At 40.2% G+C, this 27,523-nt stretch overlaps 1 protein-coding gene across 1 annotated transcript in view; it reads left to right on the forward strand.

Annotated features, from left to right (window-relative positions):
* The first annotated feature begins 3,546 nt into the window (after positions 1 to 3,546).
* The window catches only part of asmt2 (acetylserotonin O-methyltransferase 2), a 30,110-nt gene continuing 6,133 nt past the window's right edge, over positions 3,547 to 27,523 (forward strand). Inside the window, exons 1-7 of the mRNA XM_006629626.3 lie at positions 3,547 to 3,665; positions 6,593 to 6,683; positions 11,012 to 11,186; positions 15,614 to 15,743; positions 16,816 to 16,884; positions 18,317 to 18,435; positions 19,548 to 19,685. Of these exons, the coding sequence (XP_006629689.1) occupies positions 6,603 to 6,683; positions 11,012 to 11,186; positions 15,614 to 15,743; positions 16,816 to 16,884; positions 18,317 to 18,435; positions 19,548 to 19,685 (712 nt within the window). The 5' untranslated portion in view covers positions 3,547 to 3,665; positions 6,593 to 6,602. The remainder of the gene's footprint in view (positions 3,666 to 6,592; positions 6,684 to 11,011; positions 11,187 to 15,613; positions 15,744 to 16,815; positions 16,885 to 18,316; positions 18,436 to 19,547; positions 19,686 to 27,523) is intronic.

Consider the following 27,523-nt stretch of genomic DNA (forward strand, 5'->3'; position numbering starts at 1 on the left):
TTAAATATATTTAAGTCATCACTGGTTATTTTGGTTGCCTTTAGGCACAGAAGTCAAAGTTTGCCTGAATAGTTCCTTTATTTAGACTGAGATCACAAATATGCAAGAACCCATCTAAAAACAATACATCATATTTTATTTTGGCTATGGAAGCAGTTTATCTTTGCATTACTGTGCGGACGTTTTCTGTTTATATGGAAGAAAAAGTTTGTTTATCTGCAGTGCAGTATGTGCAAATCTGATAAGACCTGTGGCAAATGTTGATATTGCTCTTGTGGCTCCTGCTTGCTATCAACAAGTTTGGTGTTGTAATGTTATCTCAAGGATTATAAAGAGTAACTGTAATATATGAGATAAATATATCACATAATTCTCAGTTATGCATCTTAGTCCTGTGCACTCTGTTGAAATACTTTTGCAATGCTAGAGACAAATGGTCTGATTATCTACAGTAGTTTTGCAACCTATTATGCTATTAAAAAAATGAAATGAATGAAAAACCCAAAGCTTTAAGGGGTTTAAACCAGAGAACAGGTTTGATCTCAGATGATCTCAGCGGGTTTACGTCCAAGGACTAGTCTGGAAATTGTGAAAAATAAGAAAAGCCTGACCACCATCACAAAGTTACATTCTTGGTCAGTGTATTATTCCTGACCTCCTCACATTCCTGTTCAAACTAGAGCTCCCTGTTGCTGATTGAGCCTAAGCTGAAGCATCACCACTGGTCTTTTCTTGGATGCCATTGTTCTGAATCATAAATGCACAGATCAACATTGCAGCACAGTAAGTGAAACACATGTTTCAAAGACACAAGGAGCACATTAGTTATACTTCATATCTGTTGAACAAGATGCAACACTGATCACCAGTTTATCGAACTGTGAACGGTAGACCATCAAAATGCTCCCACACTTAGAAAGGGAATTCCTTTGTTGGACTGCAAATTTATAAGTGTTCTTTTTCTGTACAGGATTTGTAATTTCTCTGCAAGAGCTCCCTCTATGTGCAATTATTGTAGCGGCAATGCTTGTTAATAAGACAGATTTAAGTGTTGCGGTGCTTTCCCAAATTAGGCCCCATCTCTGTTCATCTCTGTGGTGCAGCCACAGAGAAACTATTCATGCAGGCTGATTTAAGGTTTCTTTTGATAAGGGACAGCTCCCAAAGGGGGGTGCACTTAGCTAAGCCTGGCTATCATGATCAATGGTCATCCATTGGCACCTATCTGTCTAGGGAGTGCCAGATGGACATCTGGACTGCATTCCTAAGTGTCAGGAGTAAGTGACTCATATCTCACCTTGATCAACCAATCAGGGACTGGTAGGGCCGAGTAACCCACGTGGGACTCTGATGCCCGTGGAACTTTCAGCCAATGAACGAGCTGAAGGTCCTCCAGGTACAAACAGACAACACAGAGGGTCTGAGGAGATTCTGGAGAATTCTGACCTTCTGAGACTTTTCTAACGGGAATTCAAAGGAGAATTCAAGGACAGGACAGCCCAGGAGCAGAAGGCTCCCAAGGGCAGGACATTCTCGCAGCGCACCTCCTGACCATCCTGAGACTCAGCCCGGACAACCACGGAACGGCCAGTATGTCCGAGAGCCAGAACTTTCCTTTGTTCTAAGAGTCTAGAGTGGAGGTTGCCAGAGAGTAACCAGCAGCAGGCCTCGTGAACAGGTTGGAACTGTGGATAGCTGAATCACTATTCAGAACTAGCTCTTCATCAGGAACGAACCGGTCCTCTTCCTGACTTGCTGGGACCCACAGTCATCTTTTCTCCTGTGCACAAACTTTGCTAGTTAAAGCCAACACTAACTAGCCGGTCAGTGAGCATCAGCAGCGCACCGTCGCAAACCGCACAGCACAGCCTGGCACCGAGCCAGAGAGCGCGGATTGGACAGCAACAGCCTGCAACTGTTTCTTTGTGCCCGCAGGAGATCTGAATCACCAGAGATTGGATGAGTATTCAACTTCACTGCATTACTGCTCGAGAATTCAATTGTTATCCCAACCAGTTGATATCAATTTAATTCCTAAGAGTTATGTACTTATTTTGAGTATCTAATGTAGAAGTTATAACCAAGTTCATTTACGAAACGGTCTAAATGAATGATATACTGAACGTATGTCCTCTTGATATATGTAACTCTTCGTAACTGACTGAATATATACCTTTTGTATTCTGATAACCCTCTCGATAAGATCTGTTAGTTTTACATGCATATTCTATGTATTCATAAATGTATCCTCGTGTATTAGTACCTGTGTGTGTGCGTTGTTTGAGTTATATCGCATGGTTGGATTCTAAAGCCATCAAAAGAATCAATTTTGTGATTTACTGCTACAATTAATAATTGTCCCAGTAAATGCCCAAACCCTACAGAACTGGTGCCTTCAGAGAGCACACTACATTGTAGTAAAATGCAAACTGTTTTGCACACAATTCTGAAATGCATGATCTGAATTAATACAATTTATGTTTGCTGTCTCCTTGTCAATACCTAGACTTTTTAACTGGACTGAGCTACATGACAAATGAAAATATTTTCAGGATGTAAATATTGTGAATGGATCATGAACCCTTTTGATTTGTTACATTTAACCAGTGCTCTCACATTATTTGTGTGTGCATATGTGTACAGATGAAAGCCACATTTATGTAACATTCTGAACTCTTTTGAATTGCCTTTTCTCATTTCTTGCCCCCAATGAAACATTTTCAGAATTGGAACATAGAGTCAATTGACGTGTCTTCAAATTCTCTTCATTCTCCCACTCTGTGGTGATCAAAGCAAGATTTTCATTTAAGTTTAAGTGGATCTGGTACATCCACTGGTAATATATGATTTTTTATAATATATTTAAGTACTACCACTAATTCATTAATGAAAAAAATGCTTATTATAAATTACAAATGATTCGTTAAATAAAGAGTTTTACAAATCCCTGCAAACAAAAAATGTAACAAATGTAAGCCCTGAAAGACAACTATTTGCTCACACAAATTGCTTGCTTAATTCATCAATAACTTTCAAAGTCACATGTTCCAAATCTTTAGAAATGAATGATTTAGACAAGCTATAAAGACTACTGGATTAGAGATCTTCAGGAACCCCATCTAAATGTTCAAAATCTGAAATATGATGGTTATTTTACAGTTATTAATTTGATGTGTGTAATTTAAGTTTGCTGTTCACACGTTGCACTTTGCAAAATCTGCTCTTGTAGTGAACTTTCACTTAGGCCTCTACATCTCATCAAGATGCTCACTAAAACAAATATCAAACAAAATTCCTGTAGCTACCCCATTGGCACTTGAAATAAAGGTCTTATCATATCATAATTGTTTTTAGAACATGTTGGAGCAGTTATGACCTGTTAATAACAATCGTTTCTTTTTCATCTGAACGCACGCAAAATTAATGTAAAGGAAGTAGAAATGAGACGGGATTTTTGTCCTAAAACGCATGCCATACCACAAAAAAAAAAAGAGGCCCAGTGAAAAAAAATAATATCCAGGCAAAATGAAATCATGTGACAAGAGCTTCGGGGTGAAATTGCAGTCACTGAAGAACGAGGAGCATTTCTACAGTCTGAGAAGCCGAGAAAAGGCTGGACAGGGAATTAACCCTTGGAATTATATAAAGTGTGCGCTGTGCATTAGGTAAGATATAAGACAAATCTAGAGACGTTGTAATTTTATTGCAAAAAAAAACGTTTATTTGCCTTGGGGAATAAAAAAAAACAACTTTGTAAATTTACTTAACGTGAGATTTTAATGTTTTAAAGTGTCATTTAAAAGGGTACGTTTTTACCGTTTGGAACGCGGGAAAATCCAGATAAAATTAGGATGATGCTTTTTATATATCTTGGTCTACAAACCAGACTTTCGAGTCGCCCAACGTGTGTCAGTTTGATGTGTGATATTTTAGAGACAAAAACAGCCCAAAGCATGGCGGGGGTTGGAAACTAAAGCTGCAGTTTGGTCTGTGCAACATTCAGCAATATATTTTCCCAGTTTAATTTGTGTATCTGATTCTTTTCATTGCTTTGGCACTGTACACGATCCGAATAGCATAAATGGCACTGAAATATATGTATTTTATTTTATTATTATGATTTCCTTCTAATTAGATTTATTTTTTAATTATCACGTGCTGTACGTTTGGGGTATCATCATCGTATTTTATCAAAAATGATTCTAATATTTTAACTATAGGTCCATCCTTCGGGGTGCAATGGGTGCAAGTGCACCCGCGCCCATATCTAATGGGACACATTGCTAACGCCTTTTTTTTTTTTAGAAAACATCATCATTAAAATGGACGAGAGTTCGTATGCAGGGCGTTCAGTATGTCAGAGGCGGGAAATTATCCAATAGCAATATTAGTCTGGCATATTTTTAAATAAAGCACAGCTGTGTGGATGATTTGCAATTGGTCATTGGCGCGTTCTTTCCCAAATATGTAGAATTGGATGACGCGACCTGTTCCCCTGCAAGACTGAGCAACAGACAAGCTTACATTTAGCTAAGCTACTGTATGTGCGCAAAGAACAGAAAAGGGAATTGGAGAGGAAAAGTTTAAAGTGAGCTTTTTCAATTGCTTACTGGACACTGTCTTCAGTGCCTTGTTTTTAATAGACATTCATTGCGGAAATTTGGCAAGTGAATTGAAGTTTGTCTCATCTGTTCCCCAATGGAAGTCAACACTCCGTCCGAAATACTGCAGTATTTGGTTAATAAAGATATGGAATCTGCGTTTTCAATCACAGTGAAAGCATGAGCTTAACGCTCGTTTAGCAAACTGAAATTGATCAAAACGTATCTAAGGTCCACCATGTCGCAGGAAAGACTGCTAGCTCTGACTTTGCTGTCTATAGAGAACAGCACCGCAAGGCAGGTGGATTTCATTAATATCATCGCTAAGTTTGCTGTGACGAAAGCAAGTTGTAAACTTTTAAATAACTATGTTACTAAGTATCAAGTTCAATATGTTATCCAGTTTTAATTCTGCTCTCTTGCTCTGTGTGCACTGGCTGAGGGTGAAGGAAGCCGAAGAAGGGGGGGCTTTTGTATTTACTTGCACCCGGACTTAAGTATGGGTTGCGCCAGCCCTGGTCCGTTGATTAATAGATGCAAATGAATGTTCTTGTTTGTATGCACCCAAGAGTCCTTCATTTATGTACTGCTTTGAAAAACATTTTAGTAACGGTCAAGTCCAAAAGCAAGTTGAGAGGTTGCGTTACACAATGACCCACATTTGATTGCGACCTCGGCGTGTCTTGGTGGTGTTGTCGCCAAAGGCCCAAATAATTCAGGTCAGTGAGTGGATCGGTGTAGAGCAGTGAGTGTTAACCTGGGCGAGTGAGATGCCCTTTCTCTGGGTGCGAGACATGCCAATTTTTCAGAAGGTAAATAATCAAAAACACAAATTACTTTAGCGATTTATTTGATGAGGTGTGAGAGATCATGATTTGAGTACCCAGTAGGTGCAGGCTGCAGTGAAGGTTAAGAACTAGGGCTAGATGCGGTGCTGACTGGGAACTCCAGCTCCGGCTCCAGTTTGTCCTGCTCCAAGACTCCAGTTTGAGCTTTATTATAAAGGCTTTGGTGGTGGGTGGAAATCAACTGTTTGGCTATCTGCAAAAATAGCATGTGGTTTAAATGAATTTGCCGTTAAAAGCTTTTGGACTTTCCTGAAGAAAACTCACAGTAAGAATACACAGGTTTTCACCGTGAGAACCGTGCTCGACTTCTGCTGTTTTTTAAAAAGTCTATGAGATTTGCCAAGTGAGGTAAATGGGTGCAAAGTTACGCAATCTGCACAGATGGCCTGTGTTTCTGTGATGTGTTGTTAGAACATTTGATCGCTCGGTCAAAAGCTATTAGTTCACAGTGTGACTAAAAGTTTTTAAAACTGCCAGATCATCATTATCAACTAACATTTTGGGGGCTTAATTTTAAAATGTTAAATGTGGTGGTTGAACAGAAACGGAAAATAGTAACAAAACATTAAACGCGTACATAATGCTGCAGAAACCAATACTTCTGATACATGACGAATAGTGGTTTTAAAGTAAAATCTAATCTAAAATATCAAGATTTCAACAACTATATAAAATTACCAGTAGTTAAAGTTAAATGTCGTTAACGAGATTAGGGTATTGAATACTCAGTGCTGTGTGTAAGTACCATACTTTGCATGGAATCACTTTGTGCTTTTCTTGCATTATTGGAAATGCTCTTAGCCTATGTGTGTTTTGAGACATTTTAAGACATGTCATTCATTCACGGAGCAGCTCCGGGCTCCGACTCCGGACCTCGCCTGACAGACTCCCGGCTTTGCTCCGGCTTGTTCGTGAGAAGCTCGAGAGAACAGCTGGCTTTAAAACTTTGCATTTCAAATGAATTTCAGCTCAGACGTCTTTGAAAATATTTTATATTGTAATAAAAACACGTCATCATACTGGTATCACTTTCCAGAGCAATCTTTTTTTTAAAAAAAAACGTCGTTAAATTTATCTTGAGAAGGGTTGCTTTATGTTGTTTACCTGTACGTGCGTGTGACGCTTGTTTTTTTTGTCGGAAAGGTTGTTGACAATGGCGGAGCACCTCTCTCAGAGTGAACTGGATTACCCATTTAAACTGTTGGAGTACATGAATGGATTCAGAATTTCAAAGGTAAGGGTTTGTTGCATGTTGTTACCTTCTCGTTTAATAGTAGCAGTAAAAATACCGCTGTTGGCAAGTATGCAGTGCTGTGAACACGCTCCCTCTGTCGGTGAAAGTGAAAAAACACTGGAGAAGACAATTCCGCTTTATTCTCAGTATCGAAACCTAACGGGGAATAATTTAGAGTTCTTGTTTAAATCTGATTACAGATTTAAAATAGTGATGTGTCCTATGTTCCAAACTGAAAGATTGATAGAATTGTGCTGTAGACTGTAAATGTGGTACCCTGATGTAGCGTCCCAATGGTGAGAATTTGCATTTTTTACGACTAAGTCGACTTAGTCCTTCAGCCTTAGAAATGCCGATATAGCCTCCTCATTAAGCCACCAACAAGCAATCATCCCTTTGCCTTATTTTAATCACTGCCATTAATCATTCTGTTACTACAAATTATGTTCATTAGCATGTTGATTAACAGAGTGGTGTAAGTGGCTGCTGACATTTTATAATGTATCCTTGTGTCAGTAATTCTTTTGATGAAATTAGGTTTTCTGAGAGAGTCGACAAATTATTGAAATACTGTAGTTTCATTTACCAGGATCATATATATAATTTGCATCTTAGTAGAAGACTGCTCTATTCTGGTCATAACTCACTAATTTATCTATAGACTTTTTTCTTTGTTAAAATGCGGTGTTCTGCTTGAGCAAGGTTTTTTAGCGTGGCAATTTTTGTTTGCCTTTGTGGGACTGTGTCCAGATATGGCTAGCAAGGACAACATTGTTTGCATTATAAGTCAGATATACTGAATGTGGAGCAAACCTGTATTATGTAAATAGTATTGGCAGAGTCTGTCAGTCACACTATTAGTCTTGCAACTTGTAATTCATGGTTAGCAGATGAAAAAATCCAGTTTTATATAACGTGTGCTTCGGAGTTTCTGTATACTATGTGAAACATTGCGTTATCATTGTGCAAAGCAGGACCTTTTTTCTGTAGAGCCACCAGTAACTGCAGTTACACTTTACAGTTGAGCAAGTTCAGGTAAATATTCCCTTCACAGTATAGTAGGAATTGAGTAGCTGTTGCAGAAATCCCCCCCCTCCCCCACTCGTGATTTTGTGCTTAATTTGGAATTTCTTTAATAATCGATCGGAGAAATCGGGATTGCAGTTCCCCTTTGCAAACAAAACAACAAACCAAACTGCATACATTTGTTAATCTATTTTTTTTACTTGGGGTGTATTAGCACAGAAAAATCCAACTGTTACCTTTTGTATGAGAGCTTGTTAACCTTCCAAATGTTCTCTTGTTTTTTTTAGAAATGACTCTCGCCCTCCTCCAGCTCTGCCTTTTGGTTTGTGGGCTTGTGCTAAATGTCAGTCTGTTGCTGCCTTTTGAGTGATGTTCAGATATATTTGGATAGTTGAATGGTCAGAAATATGACTGCATTTCTCGCTGTACAGTGTTAGTTTAATTACGTCCCTTCCTCCTCACTCAGAGTTTCTCCCTCCACAGTTTTGCGTACTTGCAATGTCTGGCCAATCCCATTCCATAAGATTCTAGAACATTCCCAGCCCGTCTCCAGGACTCAGCTCAAAATTGGTGCTGCGTCTCTTTCCAGTTCCTCATTCACTCTGCATTGGTCGCTTGCAGTTCTTCGCTGCCTTTTGGTGGCAGCTGTGCGTTAAAATCCTTTCAATGAAACAAATTGGAAAGGGACTGAAGGGCAAAAAACGTACTGTACAGTCAGCTCTGCATGTTTTCTCAGTACGAATTGGATATAATGAATTGGTTACTGCCTCTATTTTTTATGACATGAGAGTTAGTTGATTTGAATGCAAATCTGTTGTACTACACGCAAGTAGGAATAAACACAGGTGCAGCTGCTTCTGTTCTGGACTGAGGGTGCTATCTGCATGGAGTTTGTATGTTTTCCCATGTTCACATGGGTCTCCTCTGGGTCCTCTGGTGTCTTCCCACAGTCCTAGAGCATACTGGTAGGTTCAAGGACTTCCAGGAAAATTGGCCCTGGTGTGTGCTTGTGTGCCGAGATAGTTTCTGGCTCCCCCACGACCCTGAATTGAATGAAGCGGTTTAGAAAATGGATGGATGGGTGAAACTTTTTCTTCATGATAAGTTTTGAATAAAGGTTTTCGCTTTAAAAGGTGTTTGAAATATCAACCCCTGCTCCATCTTTATGGATTTCTCTCCCTTCCCCCACACACTCCACCACTGTGACATCTGTGGCTAAGGATCTGTGCCTGTGGCTGGAAGGTTGCCGGTTTGTATCCTGAAGCCGGCAAAGGAATCCTACTCCGTTGGGCCCCTGAGCAAGGCACTTAACCCCACCTGCTCCAGGGGCACCGTATAAATGGCTGACCCTGCGCTCTGACCCCAAGCTTCTCTCCCTGTTTGTGTTTCTCATGGAGAGCAAGTTGGGGTATGTGAATAGACAAATTCCTAATGCAAAAAAATTTATATGGCCAATAAAGTGATCTTATCTTATTTCCTATCCCTTAATAATGAACACTGACCCATACTGTTCCCTTCTCTTGCACTTTTTTCAATGTTTTCATGGTTGTTTTCAATTAATGCCTAATAAAACACTCTTTTGAGAAACTGACACTTAATTTTATACACTGAATGTGTAGAAATTTTTGAGGTTATTTTAACTAAAGTAGCTACAAGCACATTGGCAGGATAATAATTGAAGCGCCGGTTACAAAACCTAGCTGTGTAAAGCACAACAACATATTTGTAATAGATCAGTTTAATCTGTGTATCTGTCCTTCCATCTGTATTTGAGCAACTCCTGCCCTCAAGGGCCTCCAGATACAATTTCGTTTTCATCTCTGATGTTATTCAGTTGAACGCATTAGTTGGCTAAGAAGTCCAATGGTCTTTGTTTTGGGTCTTAAGAACCTGTACCTGTGACAGCTGCAGGAATCTGGTCCTGGAGGAGTAGAGTTCCTCAGCCCTCACAGCCCTTTTGTGTGGAAGAGCCCTCCAGTGAATAATGCAGAAAATAACTCTGAAATAAAACACATGGTACAAGGACCCAAAGGAAGCATGGCATTTTATTTTACTTGTTGTATGCTGACAAGAAGAGGGTCGGTCTGTAGTCATGTCAAAAGCTTTGCCCAGTATCCCTTAAATCTGCAGCCTTCACTGCCCCGGATTATAGAGAAGTTCCCTTCTGTAAACATCAAATACATGGGCCCGGTGGCTAAGCCCTGTTCTAGTCGATTAGTCAAGCAAATCCTCCTCCCCCACCACCACCACCATCCTTTTTCTCGGCAGGCACACGATACTCCATGGCGTTGTTAAATCTTCAGTCAGACCACATTATTTACAGATGAGCAGGGCAGTAGAATATGTAGTATGAAAAATTAAGGCTCCGCTGCTTCAAAATATATAGATATTTACGATTATGATAAACTAAGCAGTTAAACGGAAAGAAGGAATATACTTGCATGTTGATTAAAGACACAACATGCTTTTGTGTTCTATAAAAATCATTATAGATGTATCATGCTGTACTATATTACAACTCTGTACGTTTGAGTTGTGTATGTAGTTTTCTTTTTTTTTCGCCGTCCCCACTTTGCATCCTCTGAATGCAAAGCATCCTAACAGAGCAGTTAGGAGAAGCATTGAGAAGCGCAGACTATGTTGCTAGATAAAATATTAATAATTTTACTCTATACATTATGATGTCCTTATTTACCATATGTACTTTATTTAATGTAACTATATCTTGTATTAGTAGTGCATAAAAGCTGAATGTTAAAGTATTTTGCTGTTGTGCACTGTGCATCTGTACACTATGCAATGTTGTGTGTGTAAACCATCCCGCGACTGCCACTGCTTTGTCACTGAGCAGTTGCTCACACACACAAAATCTCTTTCATTTATGGTTTAATTTTCATTAACAATGAATGCATTCTATTTCTAAGCACTTCTAATGTATAATTTAACCTTGTTTGAAGTGTTCAACTTAATGGGTATTACAGTAATTATGTTTATACACAGAAAGCATGAATGTATAACTACTGTAGACTTAAGTCATCAAATATGTCAGACTCAATGTCCAAAGGGGAATATTTATGTTCTCCTGGTTCCCATTAACCCCTTTCCCATTATTTCTTTTGCAGAATAATCAACATTAAGCGGGGAATTTGATTAACGTCACCATTTTACAGTCCCTCTTAAGGGATCTCCAGTTATTATATAATAAATTGAGTATTGGGTGCTGTGACCTCCAGAGATATGGTTAATGGTACATTGTCTCCCAGTCCTGTTAAAAATGCTGCATTTCTTCTTGCTCTGCACAGATAATCTTCTCTGCTTGTGAGCTGGGGGTCTTTGACCTCTTGCTCCAGTCCCAGAAACCCCTCAGTGCAGAGTCTGTGTCCCAGGAGCTGCAGAGCAGCCTGGATGGCATGGAGCGACTCCTGGATGCCCTGGTGGGGATTGAGATTCTGGATGTGGAAATAACAGAAGGCAAAGGTTGTTTGGCCAGATGAGCTGGTCTTTATTTACATTTTGTTTTGTTTCCGTGTTGATCACCCGAGGGGAAAATGCATACAAAATGTGTTCAAGTGCTCTCAGTTTGCCAAGATGATAACTGATTGGTTACATTTAGTGAAAAAGGTGCCACACACATTCCATATTTTTCGTTTCGGGTGCACCTCTGCTGTTTTATTAAAAACAATTCCTTCTGGAAAAAACACAGTTGATGATTTTTCAAAGTCCAACAAATCATCTGCTGAGATGATAAATGCTCTTAGGCAGTCTGATGCAAAAATAGACACTTTGGTCGGCTGCCGATGTCTTGAGCGGTGGGCCAGATGAGTCTGAAGACCGTGATGAAAAGTGTTTTGAACAAAGGAACAGAAAAGGGACTCTAGTGAGGACCATTAATTCAAATGCAAGTAGATTGCAAGGCTGAATTGCCAGCAGCGTTTAAGAAAAATAAGGAAGCAAAGGACTCTCCTCTACAAGCAGAGGATACTAGTAACCCGAGTATCGGTTCCCAAAAACATGAAAACCAGCCCAGAAGAAGACTCCTGTAGGAGAAGAGGGTCCTGCATCCTAAGAACCAAAGGCTCTGGCAAAGAAAAGTGGCAAAGTTAGCTAAATGATCTTCATTTTAAAGCATTTTTTATTTTTAAAATGCTGCTTTTTAAAAAAATAAAGCATTCCCTTGTTAGAGAGTTTCCTTAAACTTAAACTTAGAAAAAAAAACAAGACACTGCTGTTCTTTCAGTCACTTCACTGGGGTTCTAGATAGCAAAAAACTGTCCTAGAAATCCGCTGCCAATATCAGAATGTTACCTATGCTGAATGTAGAAATGGGACATCACTCAAGCTGACCACATGCGTGCTTATTCAGTAAAAAACAGAAGCACTGAAAAACAACAAATGCTCAAAAACAAAGCAAAAGGTTTGACCATAGCTCGAGTACAGTATTACAGATAGTAATAATAGTATTCTGTGTCCACATTATCAAAGAGCTAGGCAGAGCACCTTTCAGAATTTCAGAAAAAAAAACCTGTGTTAGTCTAGGGCTAAAGCATGCCAAAGTTATGAGATATTTTGCTATTGAAAAATCTTTCATCTTTGCAATCAGATCTGCTCCATACCTTCTTTTGTAAAGTGAAGACACTTTTAGTTCACTCCAGTTGTTATTCCAAAGCTTATCAAACAGAATGCGAAAAGAGAAGTGAATACTTCATAATCCTGTAGTGATTATGAGAAAAAGATTTTACACTGCTGAATTCCAGATACACAGTGCATACTGTCATCATAGACCATGTTGGCTGCATTTGGTGGCCTAATGCTTTATTAAGTGACTTTAAATAGGTGTTTCCATTTTTTTCTCCTTTACCTTTCTCTGTTACACCTGGTCACAGGCTCGGTCTCCATGGCTGTGTTTGCACAAGGAGTCAAACACCTCCTGATGCTGTGAGGACTTATTCAGGCCACTTGTCCCAGCCACCTGCCTGCATTTGATGGGTAATCATCCCATTACGTCCAGGATATTAAAACCCTGATCTGCCCATGGTCTGGTGCTCTCTCATTGAGTTTCCTTCTTGCAAGGGAAGTTCTCGCAGCACAACCAGCTCTCTTAAGAGAAGGATTACCTAACTAATCAGGCCCGTGTAACTGTCCAGTTTCTGAACCTCACTCGTCAATCCTCAGAGAGTTAGGTGCAGCTCGGCCTAACTGCTTAGCACATATCCTACTCACCAATCTCCCAAGCGCCCTAGCAGTGCAAATCCTGCTGGGCAATCTCCACCCACCCTCGCAGCACTTTTCCTGTTTGGCTGTCTCTGCCAGCTCTCCTATCTGCTCGTGCCTTCAGTTGGATCAAGCACTTGGATTCCTCATCCTGTCCAACAGACACAGGTTTTATGACATCTATGTCATAATAGAATGGAAGAGCCACAAAATATGAATCCAGTAGGCATCAGTGAAGTGCTCCACATCATGGCCAGCCAAGAAGCTGCGCTGTGGGCGCAGGAGGAAAGTGCAGAACCTGCAAGCAGTCATGCATGACATGCAGCAAGCCCTCATCTCTCCCTGCTTCTTCTCCCATTGCAGTCCAGCTTTGCTTTTGTGCAGATGTCTTGCGGTGAGCACAGATGCCCCCTCCCATTCCATTCTCAGGAGACCCAGAGTGCTGCAGAGGTTTTCTCACTCAGTGCAGCATCATTGTTGCCATGTACCTGTCCTTCTTCCAGCATGTTTGATGAGTTTCATGAAATGGAGGTTGTCGTCTTGGGGTACATCATTTCCTCTTATGGCCTGAAAATGGACTCCAGTAAGGTCTTTGTAGTTAAAGACTAGCCTGCTTCCACTACCCTCAACCAGGACCAGCGTTTCATGGGGTTTGCCACCTGTTTCATTTGGACTGGCCAAGCCACAACCATGCTGTCAAGTTGACCCCTGAGGTGTGGGAGGCCTTCATGAAGGTGAAGCACTCCTCTCCACTGCCCCCATCTATCGCACTGAATCTGGTGCGATGGGCCCTTCACTTCTCACAGTTTGAGTACCCCATCTCCTATTGACCGGGAAAATAAGGAAAAATAAGGAATAAGGAAGCAAAGGACTCTCCTCAACAAGCAGAGGATATTAGTAACCCGAGTATCGGTTCCCAAAAACATGAAAACCAGCCCAGAAGAAGACTCCTGTAGGAGAAGAGGGTCCTGCACCCTAAGAACCAAAGGCTCCAGCAAAGAAAAGTGGCAAAGTTAGCTAAATGATCTTCATGGGCCCTTCACTTCTCACAGTTTGAGTACCCCATCTCCTATTGACTGGTAGCAAAGAACAGCAAAGCTGTTGAGGATCAACGCTCCAGACAAGGTCCTGCAGGAACCGAGTACATTGAGTACTAGGAGCCACCTTGCTGGACGTAGAAGAGGCATGCATTTGCAACACTGGCCTCCAACTCCTTCAGATGCTGTGCTGCTCCCCAAAAGGCCAGGCCAGAGGTGCTGCAGTGGGGTTATTTCTCGAGGCTAGCGGGTCACCTAGGATGCTCCCTGGAGCTCATTTGCCACCAAATAAGATGGCAAAAGACACTCACACAGCACGAGGGGGGCTACTATATTATCTGTCTGTTCCAGAACATTTGTGAAAATCGATCTCCATGGACTTAATCTCTGCTATTCCTTGCTCTTGAGGCTATTCTGTAAGCCTCATCATTGTCGCCAGGTTCTCCAGAGCCACACGCTTCATTCCACTTTCCAGTCAAGCATCTGCTTCGCAAATGACAGACATTTCTACTAGACGTGTTCCAGCTCCATGAGTTCCTAGCTAACATCGTTTCTGACTGCAGCCCCATGTTTGTTTCCATGTTCTGGTGGATATTGTTGATAACTTGGGGTTCAGATCAACCTCTCTTCTGGATACCACCCTAAAGACCAATGGCTGGATGTTACAATACCAGGATGGGTTTAAATCCCTTCTTCTCAAGTTGTCTTCAGATCCCATCAGACCTGGAAGGGGAACGGCAGGTCCTAAAAGCTAACCTCTATAAGGCCACACAGCAGTAATGATGGTTGTCCAACTGTCTCCTCTGGTGTGGCTTTCCACCGAATACTTGATCCTTAGTCTAATTCAAAAGAATTTTGCTCCTCAGTTCAGCCCATATAAAGTGGAGGAATGTGTTAATGCCATCACATACTGGCTCATCCTTCCCCATTCATTGGGAAGGGAAATCTGCATTCCACGTTTCTCTACTGAAGTCCGCACTGGTTACCACTCCCAGTGAAGGGCTCCGAAGAACCTACACCCCATCATATTAAAAAATTCTTGGTGGATACAGGAGTTCCTGCTGTACCTGGTGCCCTGGCGGAGCTGTGGACCAGAAGAACAGTTGTGGGTGCCAGCCAGCCAGGGACCTATGAGCACCCAGAATTGTCCACTTCTTCTACAGTATGTCTGGTTCCCCAAGAATCCCTCTTCTGTAGATTGCCCTTTGAGAAGAGGCCACTGTTATGCCTGGGTCTCTCCCTCTCGGTCTCCATGGTAGCTGGCCATGTTTGACCAGTGTCATTGTCCCGAACCCCTGCTTGGTAGCGTGGTTCTCTGTCCTGCTCTGCTCTTAGCCTTCAGCCCAGCTGCTAAGCGCTGTCTCCGCCCGCTCTCTTATCTCCTCATGTCTCCACTGGGATGAAGCACTTATATTCCTCTTCCTGTCCAGTAGAGGCAACTTTTTCTATCTTACCTCAGTATCATAACTGAATTTCTATAGGAGCCATTTTCGGTGACTGTTTAATTTGCTTTTTTGTTAATGCTTTTGTTAACAATTTACCGCACTAATTGAGGTACCACAAATGTATCTTCTCCTTTCAGTGGGATCATATTGGTTAAGTAGAATGTGCAGTGGGGCACTGGATCAGCTAATATTTTTGTGTTTTGCATTTTAGCATTCTACAGCAACACTGATGTGGCAAACCTTTACTTGGCAAAAGGCAGCCCCAAATCTCTGTTTGGCATGGCTATCTTCAACTCTGACCCCACATACTTAATGTGGGCGAACTTGACTTCTGCTGTCAGGTGGGTTTGATCTGCCAAAGAGATAAAGGCTCTGAAATGTTTGTGGAATGGCCCTGCATCTGATAAAAATGCCTTGTAACAACATTCATTGCAAGGGACACAGAGATAATTTTTCTTTGGTATTTTTAATAGAAGAACAAGATTAAGTCCACGCTAAAAAAATCAAGTTTTTTTTTTGCTGCTGAGCCATCTTCAGATCTGAGCGAGAGAGTAAGGTGGTGGGGAATCTAAAGCACAGGAGAAGAAAGGACAGAGTAGGTGTGAAGTGGCACACAGATGAGAAAGTGAGTGTTCACAAGAAGGCAGGTTTGGAGTCTGAGGTGAGAAAGATGAAATCTGTAATGGGGAGGGTTTAATAAGCAATTAGTTTGATGTTGAGAGAAGAGGGAAGTTATGATCCAGGTTTAAGGACAGCTACCTAATGATTTTCTGGAGCAGGAGTCCGGGAATCCCTGTAAAAGAATGCAGATAGAGAGCTCAGTTCCCCCATTTCACCTCTTCTGGCCAGAATTTCACTATCATCCTCATTGCAGTGAAAATCTTTGATTAAGCAAGTAACCTAATTTTACTTCTTCGGAGAGAAAATGTCCCTTGTGATGGTCAGCCAGTCTTCGTCCTGTCTTGTCGACGTACATGACATTATTTTCTATAACTGATGCAGTAAATGAGATCACTCGAGACACATGATGTTCTCTGGGTGATTTTGAGACAGCCTGAGTACTGTATATGCATGATGTAAGATGCATATTTGCAGGTGCCACATCAGATCCTGTTCCAGGAAAAAATGTGGACAAGAAGCCTGTGTACATCAGGTGGTTAATAATATGGGATGATGCGGGGGTTCTGAGAAAAATGTTTTAATGGAGGGGTCATCCTGTAAAACATAGAAGTTGTTTCTTCTTTCTGTTTTTCAGCTGGGCATTACCTTTACATCCCTTTGCAACCTATGCAAGCTGACACAGCTCCCCATTTGTAATAAAATATTTTGTAGCAGTATAAAACATGATCATGTATTGCTAATTGGTAATCTGAATGTCTTGTTTTATTATGGACAAAAATGTATATCTTACAGGGAAGGGAAAAACCAGTATGAAAAAACCTTTGGGCTTTCAGCGGAGGACCTCTTTGAAACAGTATTTAGGTGGGATCATTTTTTATATCTCTTTTATATCTTATTTTATATTACCTTATATATCTGAATGAAGATGAATAACATTGTTATACAGTTAATTTCTTCCTTCCTTAGGACATCTGAAATCAGGTCATAGTGTTGATGTCTCAGGCTCAGTTCCTGGTGAGTTTCATGCCTTGTAACTAGTCAATTAAACAGTTATATGTATGAGAATTTTCTAAAGAGTCTTTTACAGTGGATCACCGAAGACATCATTAAAGGTTCAGTTACCCATAAAACTCCTAGGAGCCTGGTTATAAGTATTGTAGTTCATGAAATGAGTGTGACACCCCAGTTGTAGTTTATTTGTATGCATTCCTCACTCCAGTTACTAGAAATAGGTAAGTTGCAATCACATTATTTAAGCAAAGCAATATTATATGATACTTTGATTTAATAGATTATTTCCTAATGTTTTCTTCATACTGTAATGACTGGATTACAAAATATTCTGGTTTTGAATGGTGCATTTTTAATGAAGAAACCTACAGGTAAGCAATACAGAAATGCTGTAAGGTGTCTTAATAGTGGGGCCAGCAGGGGGCGCTCACCCTGCGGCTCATGTGGGTCCTAATGCGCCAGTGTAGTGACGGGGACACTATACTGTAAACAGGCGCTGTCATTCGGATGATACGTAAAACCGATGTCCTGACTCTCTGTGGTCATTAAAAATCCCAGGGTGTTTCTCGAAAAGAGTAGGGGTGTACCCCGGCATCCTGGCCAAATTTCCCATTGGCCCTTACCAATCATGGCCTCCTAACAATCCCCCTCTATGAATTGGCTTCATTACTCTGCTCTCCTCCCCACTGATAGCTGATGTGTGGTGAGCGTTCTGGCGCACTATGGCTGCCGTCGCATAATCCAGGTGGATGCTGCACATTGGTGGTGGTGGAGGGGAGACGCCATTACCTGTAAAGCGCTTTGAGTGGAGTGTCCAGAAAAGCGCTATATAAGTGTAAGCAATTATTATTATTATTATTATTATTATTATTATTATTATTAATCTGGACAGAGCTTGTTAGAAACTTAATAAAAATTACCTCTGTAAATTATTAGCAACATTCTAGTTCACCTAGTGTCAGATGCTAGTGCTTTGTTTTTGTTGCTCATGAGGATCTGTGTTAAGCAGATAAATATAGCTGCTATTACTTCATTCAGAATGACCCTTTTTTGGTTTGCATGTGTACCGTGTGTAATAAGTTCTTATTTTATCAGAGATCACATTTAATTTTCATATACTGTATATGGTTTTGATACTCGACATGATGTTTGTCATTTTGTTAGTACTTATTGCCCATAAATACTTCTTATTCCAAATAGAAACTGCTCTGTGCTTTGAAAGGTGGTTTACTCCTTTGCTACGGCACTTACCATAGCATACTGCTTAACTGGTGAATTTCAGATCTGACGAAGAATTGGTGAAGTTCATGGGACTGATGAATTCAATTTGGACCATTGATGGGCATGATGTCGTGACTGCCTTTGACCTTTCACCTTTCAAAACTATAGTTGACCTTGGAGGTATGCCAGTTTATGTTTGGTTAGTGTTTGCCGCAAGGAGAAAAAGAGTTAAACAGGTAAACAGACAACTGCACTCTTAGGTACTTAAATGTTATGGGGTATTAACTGTGTGGTGTGTGTGTAAATGAGCATATTTGATCCCTCACAGCTGTGCTCTGAGCTTTACATGTTGTACATTCTCAATTTACAGATAAGAGTAACTACAGTTTCCATTTATTAGCTACATGTGTATCACAATCTTCAATTAGACATAGCACATTCATTCCAATTCTCTCTACTCTAGTTGCTTTCTTATCTTTATTTTGGTCATAACTGGTTTACAAAACTGGAGCCTCTAATATATGATTTGAAGATATGTTGCATAGAAAGGTTTCTGGAATTAAGCAAATTACTTTCTGGAATCCTCATGAGATCTTGAATTGGAGAAAGAGAAGGGCACCTCAATTTGGAATAGAGACCCATGTAAAAATGTAGCTCTTCATGATTATAGTCTGAATCATTCAGATTCCATTTTTGAGAATGGAAAGAGGGTGAGATTACAGGCTGTTATGGAAAGGGTGCTTTTCAATTTTGTGTCTATTTTGTCAACCATAAAGTCCCAAGTGTTGGTCTGTGGTGGTAATTTTCTAAAGTGAACACAAGGAAGGTCACAGCTCTCGTCTGAGTAAACCTTTCTGAAAGGTATGTCTTATTTTCCTCTGCTCTTAAGTTCAAATGTTCAGGGTGCTATATAGTGTACAATTACTTAATTGACGAGGGCATTTCATTTTTACATTCATAAAGTCATCATGAACATCAGGAGTTTTTGATTTATAGACCAGTGCTACTGTCACTGTTGAAACTGATGTTCCAAGCCTGATCATGCTAGAAGGTCTAAGTATTAATTAGCTGGAATGTGTCCATTCGTGATAAGCACTATTTTGGATATAAAAATAAAAACAATAGAAAACCTTTGCTCATCGAACACTAACCTAGAAAAATCATATTCTCTACCTGTCAATACCTGAAATAAATATGCAGACCTATTGTGTCAGTTGAAAAGAACCTCTAATTCCATTTCTATAAAGCAGCTCGACTTCCAGCTTCGTTCTTCTCTCTCTGTTGTCCTCCAGGCTGCACAGGAGCTCTGGCCCGCGAGCTGTCCAGGGCCTATCCAGACTCCTCTGTCATCATCTTCGACTTGCCTCGAGTGGTGCAAGCTTCCAAGAAGAACTTTTCTCAACCAAGCGATACCTTTACATTTCAAGAAGGTAGGCTTGTTTTTTTTGGTGTCTGGACATCAAGGACACTGTGAATAGGCAGGGAAAAAGTAGGGCTACTTTTTGATCAAGTGGTGGTCTGAAATTAGGAATTTTGAAATTTCACTCAGTTTAAGCAGGTTTTGGATATGAATCTTAGAAATTCAGAAGAGCTATACTCTCATCTGGGACTATATTCCTTCATCTTTTTCTGATATTTGATGTACAGTGCAATACAAGTGCAATTAGCACCACTAGAGAGAGTCTATGTATAAAATGGCTTCATCCACAACAGCTGTTACAATGTCCTGAGTTCTTAAAACACAGTGTTTCAAATTTTATATTAGGTATTTTTTTGCTTTTGGGGTATATTTACATTTAACAATACCAAGAGACTGTGCTTCCGTTGTTTGCTGGGATCCAAATTGCTTCAGTATTCTAGGCTTTTTCAAAGCTTTTTGTTTAATCTTGGTTTCACTGTGCATTATGTTGTCCAAGTCGAATATGAAGGAGCATAAAGAAGGCAAGCCATTCATCTAAGCCCATCAGAAAGCATTTATGCTGTCTTAGGTCTTTTAAAGGCTCTGGCTATAGAAATATGGAGCTGACAGCAGCGGTGAATTGTGCAGCTACTGTATAATTAACTTTCATCATTTTTCTCTGACGTTTAGTATCTGCTTGAGGTGGGAATTGGGATAAATTCGGGCAAAGTGACAAGATAACACTTTCGCAGTGCTGTCAGTCAAAACAGTAATATAGAGCTTATGCATTACCTAATACTTCACTTGTTCTTATGCGAACTATACCAGTGCATTGGAGAGTTTAGTTTAAAATGTGTAAACACTTGGAAAATCTAATCACTCTAGCAGAGTAAATATTAAATGTATTGCGTTTACTTATGTCATGAACCGTTAAAATGTTACACATCTTTAAGAAGGGTTACAGCATACAACAGCTTTAACTGTTGAATGACAATGTACTTTTTTAAGCAGAAAAATAAACAGGAAGGTTACAAAATAACAAATGACACTATATCATTTATGGGAAATGATTGAGAGAAGTGTTTTAAGTTGGAGTGTAAGTGCGCCATCTAGAGCACAACTCTAGGAACTTCAGTCAGGGAAATTGAGAATCTTTTGAGAGAGAAGTGAATTGTGTGTGCGGCAAATCAGAACAGTTCTTGCTGCAGTTCTTTCAGTGTTATGGTAAAAAGTTGTCAGTGCCACATTGGAAGTTGTAGGTAGCTTTTTTTCTGAGTTGTAATTTTGTATAGTGATTTAATCCTACTGACCTGGGGGATATTCTCTGAGCTTTCTTCTGTTTTTTTATTATAAATGTGTTAATTAAATCACAAGCCTAGGTTCTGTGCTTAGAAAAAACAAAATAGGACATTTATTTTAAGCTTTCCCAACAGACATCATATTTCAATGCAATATTTTATGGGCAAACTGTTTTGTTTTCTTTGGTGAATGAACTTTGTCTTTGTTAAACAAATGTAGAGGAAATGAGAAAAGGGGCAAAGATTTAGGCATGTTTCCCTGTTTTGTGGGGAAGATATAGTCACCTCCAGATATTGGTAACCTTGGTAAAGAAGAGTCTGATGGAGAAAGCTGTGGCTTAGTTAAAGCCTTAGATTCTCTGCAGTAAATTGGACACACTGGTCTTGACTTACTGATTGAATTCCTGCAGGCTGGAATTCAGTCACAGAAAAAGGGGTTTGTCTGATTGGCTCCTGTGCTTAATTGGACACTCCTCATGAGTAGCAGCAATAGTAGCAGTAGTCATTATATCAGCATTCAGGTGCAGAGGGCAGGGGAGCTGTGTCTAAGCTCCTGCTGTCTAGCGAGGGTTAGTAGTTTAGGAGTTGAGATGGCACAGGAGTGTTTATTCAGCTCCTGTGCTTTAATATCAGCCAGCCAGCCAGCCAGCAGTCCCAACCAGATTCAGATTTGAGAAAAAGACCATGAAGACTTGCAGGGATTTTGTTATGGGTGGATTAGTAAACAAAGATGGATTCACTTAAGAGTTTAGTAGTCTTTCTGGCATGTCTTGTATTCTTTTATTAGATTGGATTCTCTGTAGTCTTTATAGTGCACTAGATTAGTAGTGTTCAAAAGTTGGATACTGGGCTCATCTAGATCTCAGAAGAGATGGGGAACATGTATTTTCCAATGTGGAGAAGACGGGCCGTGGAAAGGTGAGCCTGATTGAGTTTTCAATGGCTTGCAGAAAATAACAGGAAAGTTTTCTTTTATATGGAAGAAGAGAAACCGAGAATTAGGGAATTCGTCAGGAATTTGTCTGTTCCAGCTCCCATGGGGATTGAGGACTGAAGAGATGTTTAATGGGAGAAGAGGAGCTGAAGATCTTCTCAGAACTAATATCTCTGTGAAGGACTGGCTTTTGGAACTGAGCAGGCTTCTCTGAAAGGGGACCACTGCAATACCATTCTCCCATCCACTGCAATGCCAAGACTATCCATCTATCCATTCAATACTGGACAAAATCAAGCTTCAGCTGTGCTTCAGCCTGGAATGTCCCAGCAGGCTTTTTGTTGCAGGAAAGCTATGAGTGTACTTCTAAGCTGATTAAATGTCAATCATAACATCAATGCCGGGGTACATTAAAGATATCTAAAGGACATTGAGGAAGAAACCACTACTCTGTTAAAAACATTGCAACTTGGGTCAGTTCACCAAAGCGCACCTGGACAACCCACAAGATTACTGAAAGAATGTTCTCTGGACAGATTAGTAATGAGCTGAACTTTGATAAAAAACAAAAAGGTTTCTCATTTAAAAATGAGAAACCTTTTTGTCTGGTGAAAATCAAACACTGTCTTCCAACAAAAGAACCTTATTCTAACCATCAAAGGTTGGTGGTGTCAGCATCCTGGTTTGAGCTGTTTTTGCTGCCTCAGAACCCTGTCAGCTTGCAATCATCGACAGAACCATGAATTCTGTATTGCATCAGCAGATTCTGGAGCATAATGTCTGGGCGTCTATTTGTCGGCGGAAGCTGAGCCAAAAGTGGGTCATGCAGCAAGAAAGTAATCCTGTAAATATAAGCAGATCTTCAACAGACTGACTGAAGAAGAAAATAATTTGCGTTATGGATTGACCAAATCAAAGTTCAGACCTAAACCCCTTTGAAATGTTATAACAGGACTTGGAGCAAGCAGTTTGTGAAAGGAAACCCTTGAAATGTCACTAACGTGAAGCAGTTCTGTAAGAAAAATTGGCCAAAGTTCCTAGAAGTTGATGAACATTTACAGGAACATCTATTTAAAGTTATTGCTACTTAAGGAGGTACCACCAGTTATTGAATTTATTAGTATAACAGTTCACAAACATATTTGCCAAGAGGATATGTACTGTTCAAACATTTTTTTAAATAATTCAAATATACAGTATGTGGTAATGTTATATATTTATTCAGGCTCTCTTCATTTGTATTAAGACTTTGTCTAATTAAGTTCCAATGATTATTTAGGTCTAAAATATACAAAAGTACCACCTTTTGGGCTTCACATGCTTTTATCAGAACTGCACATATTCTTCACATTTACTCAACACAGTGATTTTATATAATCAAGCATTCCTTAATTACAAACATTCCACTTGAGATTAAATCTTTTAAATAAACGAATCCTCCTGCCTATAAAAACATTCCAAATACCCTATCAAGACCGGTCTAGTTTTTTAATATACGTATGTATAGCAATTCAATTAGTTCAGTGTATTTACAGTAGAAATATGGACATAATGATCTCTAACAGTTTAGTTTACACTACAGTATAATAAAACTGTTTGTGGAAAGAGCTTTAAATGTAATGCTGTGTTCAGTCCATAAGTGTAAAAGCGCATTAGCGCCATAGAGGGGAAAAAAATGTTTAATAGTTATTGCGTTTAAATAAAAAACTTATTGTGTTTATTTTGAGATAATATTGCACTTAATCGTGATAGTTAATTTGTGAACAATACTGCCTTTTTGGGAAAATAATCTAAAGGAGCTTGTGTACTGTCTTCAGTATACATGAAGTAGAACAGCCTGTGTCTGAGCATTCCTGGGTTACACACGTGTCGTTTTCACCATTTCTGTGACAAGTAGAATGACACAGCTTTCCAAACATATGAGAAACTGCAAAAATGTGTACTGTACATAGGTTTTTGCCTACTCTTTAAAAATTGAATGGAATTAACTTACCATGACATGACAGTAAGACTTATACCGACTTTTGGCTTCCTGTTACTACTTTAACGCAATACTATCTCGTATAAATGCAATAAGCTTCTCAACTAAATGCATCATGCATCTCGTTTAAACGCCAAAAAAAAATTATACCTGGTGCTAATTTGTACTGAAGCTTAAGATGTTAAAGTATTAATTTGGAATATCCAGAACGTTACTGTCTTAAAAGTATATTGTTAATATCATTATCTCTCCTGGAAGGAAAAGTGCGGGAAGATTGATAAATTAGAATAAAAAAAACACAAGTAAACAAAAACAAATTATCCACCCAACCATTTTTACTCCGCTTTTCCTGGTGAGGGTCGTGGTTGGAGCAGGCCGAGTAGATCAGCCCAGACTTGCCTGTCCCCAGCAATGGATTCCAGCTCCTCCTGGGGGGTCCCCAGCCGCTCCCAAGCCAGCCGAGAGATATAGTCCCTCCAGCGTGTCCTGGGTCTGCCACGGGGTCTCCGCCCAGTGGGACGTGCCCAGAACAGCTCCAGTGGAAGCCAACCGGGGGGCATCCTAATGAGATGCCCAAACCGAATGCACCCTGCCAGGGCCAGGGCTAACCGGGACCTGCCCCTGGAGCCAGGCCTGGGGGTGGTGTCCGCCTGGTGGCTGGGCAGCCCACATAACCCGGCTGGGCTCAGCCCAAAAGCCAATGTAGGGCCGTCTTGTGGGCCTGCAAAACGAAGGTTGGGGGTCAGGTGCGATGCCAGCTTAGTGGCAGGCATAAGTGGAAAGGACCTAGACGGACTGGACCCTGGCAATGGAGACTGCGCCACTTCACCATTCCATGCACAGTTTATTTTTGAGTGCACTACGTTTTCTTTTTAAAACCAAACATTCAGTCCCATGAATAAAAAAAAAAATTGGGTCCAAGTAATTAGGTAAAGTTCAACTTATGTTAATAATCTTGATGAGGAATAAAGAAGATCATTTCTGAAATTTAGTGCTTTGCTTTCAAAATATGATTACTATCGCAAATATAGAAGGAGGAACATTTCACTTCACATAAAAGGTGTGAATTATCTCCTAAAGGACACGCACATGTGAGGCAAAAGTCAGAGAATGATGAACTGGGATTTTGTAAATGTGTGCAGCATATGCGTCCTATGGTGAATAACACATTGGAGGTACTGACGGGCACCGCTCTGTTTTTTGATACGGACGGGTCAAAATGGTTTCACTACTCCAAGCTGCCAGTAGAGGTCTGTGCCGCACTCTTCAGAGATGTTTTCAAGGGAACATTCATTGAGTCTCATTGCATTTGTGTCAGTATTGTACATTTCAGCTTTTAAAGTAATGCCCTGGGAAGAGGAATAACTGCATTTTTGATTTTTGATTTTTAAAAGTTTGTGTTTCTGTGAATAAAAGCATCAGGGTTTGTTTTCAAATGGATTTCAGTTCAGTGGAAAGTTCTTTCCACTGCATCGCATGATTATCATATTGCTTATGCATACGGCAAACATTGAAACAATTGTTGCCAAAAGATCCTTTATTATTTTGACTGTGGGGTCTTCTTATCTTTTGATAGAATTTTAAGAAAACTTTTCACCCTGGCAATGTGACAAAATATGAAATCCATTTTAAGAACAGATCTTACAATGTTGTTTGGTTTGTTTTTCAACTGAGGTGGCAATTTTAATTGTATGTATTTGATATAGTAAAGAAAATGTTATAGTCAGGTCTTTATTGCATAAAACCACATGAGGTATATAAAACATAATATGTGAACACAAATTTATTATTTCATTTCCACTCAGTACAAGATTAATATTTTAATGAGGAAACCCCAAAACAAGTGTCCCACCTGGAAGATGAAACAAATTATGAGAGGCTTACTTTTCTGATAGCTTTAGCAGCATAAATCAAGCCTAGTGTTACAGGTTTAGCGATGATAAACTCATATATGGAGGCACAAAACCGGCAAAGAGACTAGAACACTTAGAGACTAGAACACTCTGTAAGTATGTTTTGGCTCAGGATGATGCAGTTGATATGCTATCCCAAATGAGAATCCTGTATATACAGTATCCATGATTTGAAAAGTGAGGAATGGTGAATGTGGGCTGATGGGTTATTTTCAGCCCTCACTGTTGTTTTATGTTCACCTCATCTGTGTGTGTTGCGAATATGAGAGTGTAATCAGTGGGACTTTCATTCCTAGGCACTTGGCTCTTCCCCACAGAGAGCTCCTTAAAGTATTTATGAGGCTGTGCCGGCTGTATACAGATACCCGGCTGCTTTACAATTCATAGAAGACATGAAAAGAAGATGGTATGAATAACAAGTGGGAGTCAAAGATGTTTGGCTCGTGCGCGTGCCTTAATGCATAAAAGCGAACTTGCAAAAAACAAGCCTGTCAGGTCCAGTAACCTGAACATACAGTAGTGTAGAATAAGGTTAGCTTTCTGAAGGAGAGCTGCAGGGTTTTTTTCTTTCCTTGTGACTTTCCATGGAAGAGATCTCCAGATGTCTCCCTGGGGAGGCAGAAGAAAAACTGTGTCCAATTCAGGATTGCTGGGCTGCGGTCGGATCTCCCAGGTCCGGCTCTGGGCTCTTGGACAGGCTCTGTCTGTAATGAGGCTCATGGTTCCTGCAGGTCTCACCTCCCCCAGTAGGAGATAACAACAGCCTCTTTTAGAAGAGCTTCCATCCTCTGGGTCTGTTTTTGTAAGGAAAAATTCAACTGTATTTAAATAAAAATACATGAAATAATAAATCAGAATGCCTAGCTGTAAAACGTCTTTTTTTGCCTTGAGGCCTGGAAATGTGGCCTCAAGACACATTTGTATGAAGTTTTGGGGGCTTTTCTGTTTGCTTTAAAGAAATGCAGAGATCTTCTGAAATGAGCAAAAGTTACTCAATAAAAAAAGGTGGAGAAGAGAACAGGTTTTAGGGACTGTACTGTATATTCTGTGAAATATTATAGAACAGTGCAGGAAACAATAGCAATGAGTGAGGCAGACAAAAGGGTGAAAGTTTTCACAGGTTTTTCTAGCAGAATATTGCATTTTATATTTCATGTTTAAAATATTTTATATAGCTTCTATATAGCTTCTAAAACACATTCAAAATTGGGGAGATTAGGCACTGAGGCTTTTGGGAATACTGCTAGCCCAGTGCGTGTAATAGTCTGTATACCAAACTTGTTGAGAAATGAACTATTCTTAGTCAGAACTATTGACACCACTCCACTGCCATGGCCTTTTCTTAAGAATGTTGTATCACCCTATCTCAGGTGTGGTGCCACTTTACTTTGGGAATGTTGAAAGATCCTGAGAAACCCAAAGCTGCCCCTGTGCCCAAGATGCTAAGCCACTTCTGTCTAGCCAACTCGAGTTCCAGAATAGTTGTTTGAATGAAGGTGTTTCAGAGGGATTGTAAAAAAAAAATCATAGAAGTGTAGATGGGCTTAGATATTCCAAACTGGGATCTTGCTGGAGACCTCCCACAAGAACTGCCCGGCTACAACATGCTTTATTATGCAAAAGAACACGCATCACAGTCTGTGCCCAATTAGAGCATGTTAACGTTACCCAATTTGAACTGTTACCATGGTGAAAGCAAGTCTCAGTAACTGCTGGAGGTGGTACAGAAAGCGCGTGGCAGAC

The sequence above is a fragment of the Lepisosteus oculatus genome, chromosome 1 (genome assembly GCF_040954835.1).
Source record: "Lepisosteus oculatus isolate fLepOcu1 chromosome 1, fLepOcu1.hap2, whole genome shotgun sequence".
Classification (NCBI taxonomy): Eukaryota; Metazoa; Chordata; class Actinopteri; order Semionotiformes; family Lepisosteidae; genus Lepisosteus; species Lepisosteus oculatus.